A 14,774-nucleotide genomic window follows, 5' to 3' on the forward strand; every position below is an offset into this window, starting at 1 on the left:
AAGGTTTTATTAGTGCTTCAATAACACCATAATCAGCTTTTTTGAACCCTAATAATTCACATCATAAGCATATTGATTTCAGATTATTATATTTCAAGAGCCAGGTCATACAAACTATAAAACTCGAAAAAACCGACTCATTAACTTGATGAACATGAATCATTGATTTAATAAGAGATCCATCTAATCATATAAACCAACTCAAACCTCTTCCCATGTTGGATAGGAGATTAAAGTAGGATGTCACAGCAACAATTACACCTGAGGTCGCCCCTGGCAAAGATGATGGACTAATCTTATTACACAAGCAAGAAAGATCGGAAACGATGATATGTAAGAACCACTCAAAAGTTCTAAAAGAGAAGGCCTCAAGCACAGTTCGAGAGCTTAGCTTGATGCTTCTTTGTCTTTTGTCTTTATCTCATGCTGTCCCTAAGCATCTGTACATTTCTTCAAACACTTCCAACAAATTTATTCATATCAAGCATGATTCTCGTTGCCTCTTGATGCCAAGCGACGAAAGAAGGATGCATCTGAAGGCCCCCATTCTCTATTTGGGGCAGTAGTATATCACACAGTCACAACACTTGACACTGCTATTTGTTCATATCAAAGCAGTGAATCGAGGTACGAGTAGTTCCTGCGACGGTTGTACTGCAGCAAACTCCCATAGGTGCGATCCCATACGCCGACAAACAGAGCCTCCGTGTCGGGACTGAACGATATGCCAGAAATTTCACCGAAGAAGTCCAGCTCCTGCTGCTTGTTGTACCCACTTCCGACGTCAAAGACATGAACAAAGTCTGCAGGTTCGGCCATTGCCATAAATCGTCCATCAGACGTGAAGCGGATCGATCTTATGGCACCGAGATTGCCTCTCAATGCAGCAACAGATTTGGAGAGATTCCTAATGTCCCAAACTCGGCAGGTTTTATCCTGGTTGCCAGTGGCAAAGGTAAAGCCATCCGGATGCCAGGCTGAAGCAAAAGAGAAGTCGATGTGACCCTGAAATTCATGCACAGTCTGCAAGAACACACCAAAAAAACTCATTTTTCTGTTTCATTTTCCAAGTAGGACGTAAATCTGGTAGGGTGTTAAAACCAAATTCTCTAGGTCAGGTTTTAAACTGATTGCTGTTACCGTTTTCTCAACTTACGAGACCAGCAGTCACATCCTACTCACCTTTCCGGTATGAGAATCAACCAAAACTCCTTCAGGGTTGTCTCCCACGATGACAAGAAGCTTTCCATCGGGACTTAGTGATGTGTGCTGCAAAAGTTAAAGCAGGTAAGGAAGCCTCATCTAGTTCAACCCAATGTTGATTAGTTCCTGATACAACACCCAGCATGGAGTACATGAACAAGCAATGATTCAACTAATGAGGAAGTATATCACAGCAGCAAAATAGCTAAAATTTGGCACTTTCACTTCTTGAATTACTACTGAATAGCTTCATTATTGAATTAACAAATTCCAAACTAACGCTTAAATAACTTTAAGTTACAATTTATCCATTTAAGATTAGCTACTGAATGAAAAAAGAAGATCCAACCTACAATAATGAGCTAAAATGCAGATAGCTTACATTCACAGGCCATGGGAATGGGAAATGCTTGCAAAGCTGAAACTTCTCCATGTCAAAATCTCGAACTCCACAGTCATTATTTGAAGCCATAAAGTGAACAGCACCACTAAATAAATTTCAATATTAAGTCAAACAAGCAACAGAAAAAAATTAAATGGCCAAAGTAATCAGGTACCTGGGACTGTTATAAATTTCAACTGCGTTAGTTATTGCATTGTCTTCGTATGTTGTCCGGCAACAAAAACTGATTCCTTCTCGATCTAAATACTACATTCCATAACAAAATGACAAACAATCAAATGACCACACATCCCAAATAACAACAGTGTCTATATGGCAGGTAATTTATCTGAAGGAAACTATAATTAGTTTGTCAAAATCTTAAAAAACAAAGGTTTTAGAAATTTTAATCTGATCTAGCAAATCTCTAATAAGACCAAATACTTGCAACAGCATTGACAACAAAAAAGGGCCTAAAGACAAACTAAGGATATAACAAACTAACTGCTGTTTCAATGATAGTATCCAAAATCATAGTTGCCAAAGCCCAGTTGCCTAATTTAATAAAATAGAACACAATAAGAAGGATAAGCATCTCAAATCAAATCAAGTAGTACTAGTACAATACAAGTCTTAAGAGTAATTATGTCAAACTGTCACGAACGGTCGTCACGCACCCGCAACAACTTCGTTCAACGAACCGTTCGTCGCTTTTGCATGCTTGTACCAAGACATGGTAGTATATTTTGCCTTAGTTTTGTGTGTTTTTGCTTGTAAAAATGCATGTTCGAATAGGTTGCAGCGCTGCAGTGCGATCGCTCACCGCGCTGGGCCGAACTGCCCAAAACAGCTCCGTTTTCGTGTGCCACGGCTTCTTTTCTGCAAGCTGTAGCTGCACGCAAAACGTCAGCCTTCTCAGCACCCTGGAACCCCCCGAGTGGCACAGGGCTGGATGGGGCTTCGGTATATTGTCGGGCGTTGAAAAATCTTCACAAGTTCGCACGTTAACTAGACGGGAACATGCCTTCGCGCCCGACACTCGGTGAGCAGTTGTTTGTGGACTTGCAACTGTTCGTTCTACCTTCTAGAGTCATTGTTTTCCTCCTTCCCCTCTTTTCTCTTATGCACGCAAGGTGCTTATTGAATTGCTTGTAAAGCTTCCCTTTCCACGAGACGTCGGGACTTGTCCGTTATTCGTTTTCGAACAAATCAACTTTCTCTTTTATAGGTCCTTCGAGACCTAAGTGAGGTTGCAAATTGGCTGACCCTTTGCAGACGTATATCACAAGGGCGCGCCACGACTTAGGTCCCAACTAAGTCCGAGAAGTTGGCGCGAGGGTGCTTCGCGACTTAGGCAACTGAAGCTAAGTTCGCGTCTTTGCCCCAAAAGTGCCTCACGACTTAGGCAATTTTAGCTAAAGTCCGTGATTTTGTGGTATCAGAGCGGACAAGCAATTCGAGCAAGCAACGAAAGAACTTCGCAATTTCGCCATAACAAAGCATCGTGGCGAATCAAGCAAGACGGGGCAAGCCGGACCCTTGCCCCAAGCAGCCGCAGGTGGGCTGCAAGTGCATACTCGTTCACATGCTATTGGAGCTGCTCAGGAGGAGCGCGACAGTGAACATGATGAGTGAGAAGTTGGCTACTCTCCGCAAGCGGAGGAGGCACAATCTGAAGCGCTAACCGGGAAAAATAGTCATAAGGAGAGACTCATAGCGGAGGAAACCCGCTTGGATGTTCTTGAAGCGAGCTTGGAGGAACTCTAGCAGGGCCAACGAAGGCTTCTTGGGGTAGAGAGCTCACAAGAAGAAGCTGAATCCCGGATCGACAAGGTTGAGGCCCTAACCGATCGACTATCAGACGACACCAAAGACTCTTTGCAACATCTGCACGAAATCGTGGCGGAACTCACTTCCAAAGTGACTATGCTCACAAAGGCACTAAATGCGGGAGGGAGCAACACCCGCGTTGCGCCACCACAAAACTTGAGAGCACTTGAGCCGCATTGTTATGGGGGTGCCAGAGATGCTAAAGAGCTCGAGAATTTCCTGTTCGACATGGAACAATACTTTCGAGCTATAAGGCATGATTCTGAAGAAACCAAAGTTTCGATAGCAACCATGTATTTGAATGGGGATGCAAAACTTTGGTAGCGACCCCGTTGGGAGGAGATCCAACAAGGTCGGTGTCGGGTGGACACATGAGAGGACTTAAAGCGAGAGTTGAGAACTCAGTTCCTACCCAAGAACATAGAGTTTGTCGCAAGGAGGAAACTGAGACAACTCTGCCAAAGCATTTCCATTCGAGACTACGTGAAGCAATTTTCTACACTAATGCTGGATATACAAGACATGTCCGAAAAGGATAAACTATTCATCTTCCTCGATGGTTTGAAGCCATGGGCTCAACAAGAACTGCATCGATGGAATATCACCGATGTGATCGAGGCAATTGCGGTCGCAGAAAGGCTCACCGACTTTGTTTCCTCTGAGGACTCAGGAAAAAGGAAACAAGCTTCAGGAAATCGCCCTCCAAAATATTTTCGAGGGAAGGAGCCCGGGGGCAAACAAAGGAAGAAAAGTTCTCACAAAGGGCCAAGCTCAAAAGACAAAGCCCCAAAACTTGACGGATGCTTCTTGTGTGGAGGGCCGCACATGGTGAGGGAGTGCCCACAGAAACAAACACTCAATGCTTTAACAGCTTCAATCCACCCCCCCAAATTAGACAAGGGCAAGGCCGTCGCCCTCAGTTCAAGCAGTTCAAAATCCAGTAGCAACGATGAGGAGTCGTAAGGTCCCCGAATTGTCATGGACTTAGCTGGTTTTGCTTAAGTCGTGCGACACCCTTGCGTGTCCGTCCACAAAGGTCAGCCTCCCCGAAACCTCCCATGGTCTCTTAGGACTTACAAAAGAAAAAACGGGTTAGAGAAAGCGCCTCACTCGGGATCCACAAGTAAATATTTTTTAAAACACTTCATAGCCAGTGCAAATTACAAACAAACTTTACAAGCTCTGAACGGTTGCACAACAAAGGGTCAAAATGGTCCACTACAAACTGAGTATTTCTCACAAGTATCCACATGACACAACCTTTATTTACAAACCTAAATCGGCCACCAAACCCAACTAAAATGGGGCTGTTAAGCCTTCGACCATTCATCTACATGCTGTGCAAAGCATGAACAAACTAAAAGACATGGACATACATAAGCATTACATCAAACATCTTGTTTAGAATTTTGTCCGTGATAGAATAGAAGCAATGCATTTGTTGATTGCACTGCGGGGTCAAGTGAGGGAGAACATAAAGGCAAAGCCATTGAAAGCAGGGAGTAACGAGCTGATGTACGTGGACATTAAGCTTAATGGCCAAACAACCCGTGCAATGGTGGACACGAGCACTACCCACAACTTTATTGCCGATTGAGAAGCAAAGTGACTTGGGCTGATCTTGGAGAAGAACCCAAGTCGGATGAAGGCGGTGAACTCGGAGGCCAAGCGGATCTTCGAGCTGGCAAAGGGTGTCCCCATCAAGATTGGAACATGGAGCGGGAGCACAAACATGATGGCGGTGCCATTGGATGACTTCCAAGTGATTCTTAGAATGGAGTTTATGCACGCGGTAAAGTTGGTGCCAATGTCGTTCCTAAACTCCCTATGTATGATGGGAGGTGATGACCCTTGTGTGGTTCACGTCTCTCGGAGAGGAACCAGGGACCCCCAACAAATATCGGCATTACAACTGAAGAAAGAGGCATAAAAAGACGAATTAACATTCGTGGTTGTTGTGAAGCTAGAGCCACTCAACGAGGAGGTCATTCATGAACCTGTTGTGGTGGCGAACGTTCTGAAGCAGTTCACAGACGTTATGCCACCCGAGTAGCCGAAGACTCTACCGCCACGCAGAAGCGTGAATCATAATATCGAGCTGGAGCTAGGAGTGCAGCCTCCAGTAAAACCACCCTACCGCATGTCCCCTCCAGAGTTGGCAGAGCTCAGAAAGTAGTTAGATGAACTACTAAGCGGTGGTCTCATCTGTAGTTCTAAAGCATCATTCAGAGCTCCTGTTCTCTTCCAAAATAAACAAGATGAGAGCCTCCGACTATGCGTTGATTATCGAGCCCTCAATAAAATGACGGTGAAGAACAAGTATCCCATCCCGCTCATCGCGGACTTGTTCGACCAATTGGGCAAAGCCAAGTATTTCTCCAAACTCGACCTCCGGTCGAGGTACTGGCAGGTGCACATTGTTGAAGGCGACAAAGCGAAGACAACCTGCGTGACCAGGTATGGAGCGTTTGAGTTTTTAGTGATGCCTTTTGGCTTAACCAACGCTTCGACCACGTTCTGCACTCTTATGAACCAACTATTCAAAAAGTATTTGGATAAGTTTATGATCGTCTACTTGGACGATATCGTCGTCTACAGCCAAACGCTTAGGGAGAACACTTTGTTCGTGAAATGAGAGAAGTGCTACTTTGCTCAAACAGAGATCTTATTCTTGGGGCATTGAATCAGTGATGGCTCCATTCGGATGGACAAATCAAAGGTGCAAGCTGTTGTGGAATGACGAACTCCAAAGAAGGTGCCAGAGCTGAGATCCTTTCTTAGTTTCGTCAACTACTATCGGCGCTTCATAGCAGGGTATTCGAAGCGTACGACTCTACTGACGGAGTTGTTGAAGGAGTAGTCTTGGAGGTGGTCTGAAAAGTGAAAATGCATTTCAAGATTTGAAGGCTGTTGTGTTGGAAGAACCGATGCTCAAATTGCCGGACTATGGGGAGCCCTTCGAAGTCCATACAGATGCTTCAGACTTCGCTATTGAATGAGTAATTATGCAGGAGGGTCACCCGGTAGCCAACGAGAGCCGCAAGCTCAACAAGACCGAGCGACAGTATCTGGTGCACGAGAAGAAGATGACAACAGTGGTCCACTGTCTACGAGTTTGGCGACACTACCTTCTTAGATCGCGATTTGTGTTGAGGACAGACAATATCGCTTTGAGCTATTTCCAAACTCAAAAGAAACTCTCCCCAAAGCAAGCATGACGATAGGACTTCCTGGCTGAATTTGATATAGCAATAGAGTACAAGCCCGGAAAAGCAAATGTCGTGGCCGATGCATTGAGCTGGAAAGTGGAGCGAGTGAATGCCATACGGTTGGAGGGCAGAGGCCAAGCAAGTCAGTTGCACCCTAACTTCCTTTCCATGATGGACTGTACAGTGATCCCTAGGCAGTGACCTTGATGCAACTCATTAAAGAAGGCAAGACACGATGATTTTGGGTCTAGGAGGGAATCATTTACACAAAAGGAAATAGGATTTATGTTCCTCGAGTGGACAATTTGAGGCATAAACTCTTAAAAGAGTATCATGATTCCCTTTGAGATGGACATCCAGGTATTCACAGAACCTTGGCTCTTGTGGAGAGGGCCTTTTATTGGCCGAAAATGGGGACTGATGTGGAGGAATATGTTCGAACGTGCCTCACTTGCCAACAAGACAAGGTGGAGCAACGAAAGCCGGTGGGACTTTTAAAATTGTTGCTCGTACCAGAAAGGCCATGGGAGAGCATTTCCTTAGACTTCACATCAAGCTTGCCGGCAGTAGGGGACTCGGATCGATACTCGTGGTGGTCGATCGATTTTCAAAGAATGCAACTTTCATTGCTGCACCCCTACACTGTTCAGTAGAGAAGGCGACCAAGCTGATGATGAAGAATGTGGTGAAGTATTGGGGAGTCCCGCACAATATCATCAGTGATCGAGACGCTCGGTTCCTGGGACGATTCTGGACCGAGCTATTCAAATGTTGGGGTCTTAAGTTATCTTTCTCCACAAGCCTCCACCCCCAAACGGATGGCCAAACTGAAAGGATAAACTCGCTCCTCGGCACTACGTAAGTGCCAACCAACGAGATTGGGTGAAACTGTTGGACATAGCCCAATTCTCCTATAACTTGCAGCGGAGCTCTGCGTCCAACAAGAGCTCCTTCGAGATCAATACAGGACAACAACCGTCAACTCCTCACACCTTGGCTATTGGGTATACTGGGAGTAGTCTGTCAGTATATCACTTTGTAAAAGAATGACACCGAAATACAGATATTGCACAGGCTTACTTGGAGAAGGCGACCAAAAGATGAAGAAGTAGGCAGACTTGGGAAGGCGATCGTAGGAGTTCAAAGTCGATGATTTGGTGTTGGTAAAGCTCCAACCAGCATCACTCTAATTCTTTAGGAACAAAGTACATAAAGGATTGGTGCGTAAGTATGAAGGGCCCTTCCCAATTATCAGTAGGGTGGGCAACGTCTCCTACAAGTTGCAGCTGCTGGCATGGCTCAAAATTCACAATGTTTTCCACGCCAACAACTTGAAAGCCTACCACTCAGATCCGCAAGATGCTTCCTGAAGTGTTTCAACTCGGCCACCCCCCCCCACCAGAGCCTCTTATGAAAAGCGAGTTGAAACCATTTTAGCGAATCGCAAGATAAAGCTACCCAATGGTGCTGAACAGACCGAGTACTTGGTGAAGTGACGAAAGCTTCCCCGAACCGAAGCCAGTTGGGAGCCTGAAGACGCCCTACGACATAAAGAAGCAGTCATCAACAACTACCAACAAGCGTCGGCGAGGGCGTCGACAGTTTAAGTGGGGGAGAATGTCACAAACGGTCGTCGTGCACCCGCAACAACTTCGTTCAACGAACCGTTCGTCGCTTTTGCATGCTTGCACCAAGACATGACAGCATGTTTTGCCTTAGTTTTGTGTGCTTTTGCTTATAAAAATGCATGTTCGAACAGGTTGCAGCGCTACAGTGCGATCGTTCACCGCGCCGAGCCGAACTGCCCAAAATAGCTCCGTTTTCGTGTGCCACGGCTTGTTTTCTGCAAGCCGCAGCTGCACGCGAAATGTCAACCATCTCAGTACATTGGAACCACCCGGGTGGCACAGGGCTAGATGGGTCTTCGGTATATTGTCGGGCGTTGAAAAATCGTCACAAGTTCGCGTGTTAACTTGACGGAAACTTACCTTTGCGCCCGGCACCCGGTGAGCAGTTGTTTATGGACTTGCAACTGTTCGTTCTACTTTCTAAAGTCCTTGTTTTCCTCCTTCCCCTCTTTTCTCTTATGCACGCAAGGTGCTTGCTGAATTGCTTGTAAAGCTTCCATTTCCACGAGACATTGGGACTTGTCCGTCGCTCGTTTTCGAACTAATCAACTTTCTATTTTACAAGTCCTTCGGGACCTGAGTGAGGTTGCAAATTGGCTGACCCTTTGTGGATGCATATCGGAAGGGTGCACCATGACTTAGGCAATCCCAGCTAAGTCCGAGAAGTGGGCGTGAGGGTGCTTTGCGACTTAGGCAACGGAAACTAAGTTCGCGTCTTTGCCGCAAGGGTACCTCACGACTTAGACAATTCTAGCTAAGTCCATGACAAAACGAAAGATAAAAGTCCAAAAAGCTAAGCTAAGAATTTGTCACGAATGCACGATCCAACTGAAAAGAAAAAAATAGAAACCTCAAAATAAGCAAAATGCTAAATCTTTAATTGTTCTCATTATCAGACACACTCTGTCAACTAATTCTTCAGTTGAATAGGCGGAGGTTATCAACTTCATATCATAATTCTCCATCATGCTCACCAACAAAATGTTCATCCATTTGGCCTTCGATATGGTTCTTAAGACCAAATCCAAATAATGACAAAAACAGCCAACTAGATACAGCATGAATATCCAGTATCATTATCTCTATAATCTACAAATGTATTCTTTGGCGCAAATTTTAGCATAATTAGCAGGAGAGTGACAAAGGGAATTACTTTACAAATGAGTTCTCCCTGGAATCCACCGGCTACAAGCAGCTTATCTTTTACTGCCAATGTGCTAACTTGAGTCTGTGAAAATCCTTCTAATAAACTACCTGGGTGTTTCTGTAGCCAAAAAGACAGATTCATGGATTAATATAACAGCAGAACAATGCTGATATGTGAATCACAAAAATTAAATAATGTGTTCGAATTTTTCCAAAAGTTAACAGAAGAGCATGCACCTCACTAGGTGCTACGTGTCCTGAAACATTCATGATTTCAGACTTTTGACAACTTAATGCTGACCAATGAAGCACAGAATAGTTTGACATCAAGTAGACATCATGCTTTGAGGTTGCCCAAACCAAATTCCTCAACTGCAAAGGGAATGTTAGAAGAACAGTCAATATTAAACACAGAACCTTTACAATGAAAGCAACCACCATACTGATACAATGCAACCGAAGATACAGGACAAAAGATACAATACAAAACCATTCTTATGAACATAGCCAACCTACAAATAACCAAAGAAATTAGATGACTACTCCACTATAGAAAAATGTGAACTATGTTTAGTAATGGTTGAAATAATAATAATCTTCAGGTTGAACAAAATTGGAGTGTGATCAAGGTTCTCTAAGGTAAATATTGATTTATTTGCATTTAAATTAATTATTAGAAATGGCAACACAAAGACTGGCTAAAAGAAAATGCAACTGAATACTGGATGCCTTTGGAGAAGTTTGCTTTGCAAGAATTTTCATAATGTTAATAAAAAAATAAACTCTTTCCAAATAAATAGTTCAGAAATACTAGTTAATTACATGTTATTTATTATGAAATGTAACCATACACTTGACCGAGCTTTGTCATACATTATATTATATAGTTGCAATATCTTCCTATTGTCATATGTTATACCAAATCCTATTATTTCAAGATTTGGCATATCAGTATATCTGTATAATATCAATAGGCATCCATATTATATATTTAACAACTAAGTTAAGGGCCTATGTCTTTGATTGGGTTTAAGTTGACCTCTAACACAGCCCATCCTGCTTGAGTTGCAGCTCTAACCTGTAACCATCTATGGGACAAACCACATTCTAAACATGTTATATAAACTGTGTAGCAACATTTACCCAAGTTCACCTGTGTTCCGTAATTGTCTATTTCTTCATCAGCTTTGTTTTGTTATCTTCTATATTTTTCTTATTTTGGATTTTTCTGTTGTATTTTCCGGAGTTCATATTCTTAAAAATATTTTTTGCCACAATTCCGTTATGGTTCTGCAATCCCACCAAACCATCCAAACTTTCCAAACATAACCCTATATTTCAATAATGATCAAAATCTGATCCAGCAAACTTGGAGTATATCCAAAAATTGCAGAACATGTAATTCCCACATAAATGACTCAAAAGAATGTTAACGAGACTAGAAGGATTGAGAAACAATAGTCACTCTGATTTCTTATTGAATGGCATGTTTAACTAGACAATGTATGTAATCGGAACATACATTCGCTCGCTTAGTTATCCTTATTTTTCTTCCAAGATCTCTTTCCAGTTTCTTTCTACACTAGAAATCTTAAATGGCTTTAAATTAGTACCTTTGTTTACATTGCTAATGTATCATATTGTGCAATAGCCAAACCTGTAACCCTCCAAAATCTGATTCATGATAATGTATCGATCATATACTTCACTCATATGAGTATCCACTTTGAGCAAACGTCGATACAAAAAACCCATATTCACAACTGCGGATTAAATGTGTGGCCATATATAGTTTTTAACGCCTGCAGCTGATCCATTTTTGCCCTCTCTGTTGTTACCAGTTGCAATCACCCAAGTCAGATGTAAAAAATGATATGATCTTTTCTACCTACCTACATCTTATCTCTTGCTTTATGTTACAGAAGCAGAAATCTGTAAGTACCACCAAGATATATCCAAAATTGATCTAATTGGGCTCTCCTTTGTGGTGTGATCTCCAAATAGCAATGGATTATATAGTGCCAATAAAATTTTTGAGCTTTATTAAATTAATGTCAAAAGCTCAAACCTGAGTACATCTTGATAGTATTAACATGACAGCAATATGATATAATAAGTCTACAACTCAACTCTAGCAAACATCTGTAACTGGTCACCTGAAAATGAAGGATAGTTGATTTGACAGCTCTTGTATTTCGCCAGAATTCATAATACATGCCTCCCTTCTCAGTTGGTTTACATTCCTACACAGGAAAGTAACATATAGAAAACTTAACAAGAAGAAAAATCAAATTTAAGTAACTGAGCTGTACATTGCCAAAGCATCATGCCTTCTCTGATGCTTCTCCAGAATTTTGAACATTTTCATAATTCTTGTATTGTTCTAATCTGGTCTGTCTGTACTGTTTCCTAGTGATGCTCAGACTGTGCCATGGAATTCCTTGGATATCCTTTCCTTTCCTTGCTTGGGCTGATGTAGTATCAGTTACCCTATAATTCTGAGAAAAAAAAAAGGAAAAAACAAGAACTTTTTCTTTGTCAGAGTCTATCAAAAAGATGAAGAAAAAGTTAACAGTGATCATATGACTCTGCAGCATAAAAGAAGTACAACCATAGATGGTAGTAGAATAAATCGCTTAACGCACCCAAATGAAAGATCAACATACAAAAAGCTGTTGAACTAGATAAACATACAGATTGGCCATATTCTTCATCATCAGAATCTGAATCACCCATCCCTCTTCCACGGAGTTCTTCATCCATGTCATCCTCTCCATCACCCATTTCATAAGCGTCTGCCATTTCATCAACATCCTCATGATACCGAGACATTTTCCAATTGCAGAAGCCTAAACCTCTGTGGTACAGAATAAGTTAACTAACTCAGCAATCAAAAACCATATTAATGCAGAAAAGTCAAGCAACACAACAGAAAGAAGTTCCATGGCCCAATGAGAGCTTCAATATCCAAGAGAAAGAAGCTTAGAACTATAATGTTCTAGTTCTGGTGCTTTCGGCTAGTTGAAAAGGAATTGGAATATAGGAGGGAAAGTGTCAAAGTACGCACAATTTCCCAAAGTTCCTAAGCTGATCCATTGACAATTAGTTATACTGTAAATAAATACACCAGTGTGATGATAAACAACAGAAAAATACACATAATTAACACTTATTGGAAGCCTCTCTCAAATATTAGCCAAATGTTGGGCAATGCACTCAACAGAGTACCTTGCACATTCAATCATTTATTTTTTTTTGGAAACACCAAATCTAAAAAAGCAAACATGATTTAGAAGAACTGAATAAGAGAAGCTCCAAAAAAAATGTTCATCACAACAGAAGAAAAAAAAATCCTACCCACAAATCAAAAGAAGAAAAAACAACAGAGATTCACCAACACTAAGGGCCTAAAGCTTTCAAGAAACAACAAGATAAACAAAATGAACAATCATACAACAGCATCCAATGCAAGCAAAACCAAGGAAAAGCCAAAGGCACGAAGATAAACGATCGTACAGTTATTGGCACAAGCAAACCTATCTAAATTAAGCAATAAGCATTTTACCCGTCAATAGCAGAATGTGCCACTTGTTGGTTTAAAATTATTGCACTCGTTCTGCATAACCAGCAAATCGATGGCTATATACTCCTATTCTGCAGATCTATTCAGGAAAAGCTTCAAAATTTACTAGGGTTAAAAAAAAAAGTTTCTAACCATCATCCCACATCAAGATTGTAACCCAATCATGTCTACAAATAAATGAACACGGGTAAACTTCCACAGACAAACACCAAAAGAGAAATTATCAGTTTCCCATAGGAAAATATCAACCAAAAGAAAAAGGAGGACACTTTCAATCAAAACGCATCAGACCACTTGGCTGTAAGCAAACGCCCGAGGCGGATTGGGCTGATGCAGGATTCCCCCGATCCCGGGCTTAGATCTCGTGCCGATCGCATAAATCTCACGAGACCGAGAGCAAAAGAGAAAAGAAAGACCGGATGTTTCGTCGGCGCGCACCTCTTCCAGGAATCAACAGCCTCAGATCTCGGTGGAGGCGACGATCCGCATCAACCCCGGTCGGAATCCGAAGAACCGCAACGTCTTCCGACACGGAAATCCTATTCTAGAGTTTGAGTGGGTTTTTTTCCCCTATTATTTTCGTTTTACTTAAATACTTTTTTATTACTCTTCAAAGCGACGTCTCTCTCTCTCTCTCTCTCTCTCTCTCTCTCATCATTTCGCGAGGACGCTTCAAGAATCGAAATCATGGGCGGTTTCCCATAGCAACCCTCCTCATCCGCGAAGAACTACCAAGATGCCATGATGAGGCTTTATTGGGTCGGATTCACTACAATATGAACCTGGATTTGGTAAGGAGTATAAGATCCAATATGAACCCGAATCCGACGGTTGCCGTGTTATCGTTTGGGTATGGGTTGGATTATTGGGTTTCTTTTTAGCTCTATGAATCCAATTCTAACGATTTAATATAGTGCGCTATATTAAGTCGAATTAATTCGTATAATCAATCATATTTATTTTCAGATGAGTATCTTCAATCATACAAAATATAATCTATTAGAAAAAAGATAAATCAATTCGTCACGTTTGTTTGCATGAATCGAAACAAAAATATTTTTTTTGAATTTAATCGCTTACGATTGGGATCTCAGACTGACTATAAATAGAGTTTCTCCGACAAATTGATAATCAAATTGACATTATGATTTATTATCATTATTATTTGACTCGAGAGGGGAATTTCTTTTTAATTAGTTAAAGATTTAAATAAATTCACTTTTGTTTGAAATTGAGGATTTAATTCCTACTCGACATAATGAATGATGATTTGAAGTCTTTCATTTCAAGATGATAGATAGATAGATAGATAAAATGGCTCTTATTTCTGTGTAGGAATCCAATCCAAGTAGCTGCTTACCCAGTGGAATGGTTCAGCTTGTGAATAGGAGGGAGTTGGAAGGGCTATTTCCGGAAGGGAGTGGGAAGATATGCTCGAGTCGTAGGGACCATCTTAAAAGAAGAAGAACAAGTGTTTCTTGAGGTGATCACAAAGTCTCAAACAAACACTTGTTTGCAGGGGGGATAACACTCACTGTCTGATCCAAAAGCATTGATGACTCTCCACAGGACCCATGGATTGCATCTTCCTCGCACCAGCTGTTTGTTTGCCTGTAGCCCTTCTCATGATCATGCCATTAAGTGTTTCTTTACTAGCAAATATCATTGGGAATCTATAGGTATCCTTTTTTTGCCAAAGAAATTATTGTACCTTTCGTACAGGTTTGTAGAAACTGCCGTGGACTGGAATTGACGATTAAGATGGAAGAATATGTCATAAATAATGTCTTAAG

At 41.8% G+C, this 14,774-nt stretch overlaps 1 protein-coding gene across 4 annotated transcripts; it reads right to left on the reverse strand.

Moving 5' to 3' along the window:
- Window positions 1-315: 315 nt before the first annotated feature.
- Window positions 316-13,578, reverse strand: LOC135581751 (uncharacterized WD repeat-containing protein C2A9.03-like). Of its 4 annotated transcripts, none has more exons than XM_065181669.1 (11): window positions 13,420-13,578; window positions 12,964-13,060; window positions 12,093-12,255; window positions 11,729-11,896; window positions 11,555-11,641; window positions 9,636-9,770; window positions 9,406-9,516; window positions 1,761-1,852; window positions 1,586-1,691; window positions 1,183-1,269; window positions 316-1,023 (listed from the first exon to the last, which is right to left on the reverse strand). In XM_065181669.1, exons 3-11 carry the CDS (start codon window positions 12,228-12,230, stop codon window positions 610-612), a joined length of 1,338 nt encoding a protein of 445 aa, XP_065037741.1. In that variant the 5' UTR covers window positions 12,231-12,255; window positions 12,964-13,060; window positions 13,420-13,578; the 3' UTR covers window positions 316-609. The 4 variants fall into 4 exon arrangements, with proteins under 4 accessions (XP_065037741.1, XP_065037740.1, XP_065037742.1 ...); XM_065181670.1 differs by having other exon boundaries at window positions 461-1,023; window positions 12,964-13,052; window positions 13,420-13,539; XM_065181668.1 differs by lacking the exon at window positions 12,964-13,060.
- Window positions 13,579-14,774: the final 1,196 nt, after the last annotated feature.

This window comes from Musa acuminata, chromosome BXJ1-5, assembly GCF_036884655.1.
Source record: "Musa acuminata AAA Group cultivar baxijiao chromosome BXJ1-5, Cavendish_Baxijiao_AAA, whole genome shotgun sequence".
In the NCBI taxonomy this organism is placed as follows: Eukaryota; Viridiplantae; Streptophyta; class Magnoliopsida; order Zingiberales; family Musaceae; genus Musa; species Musa acuminata.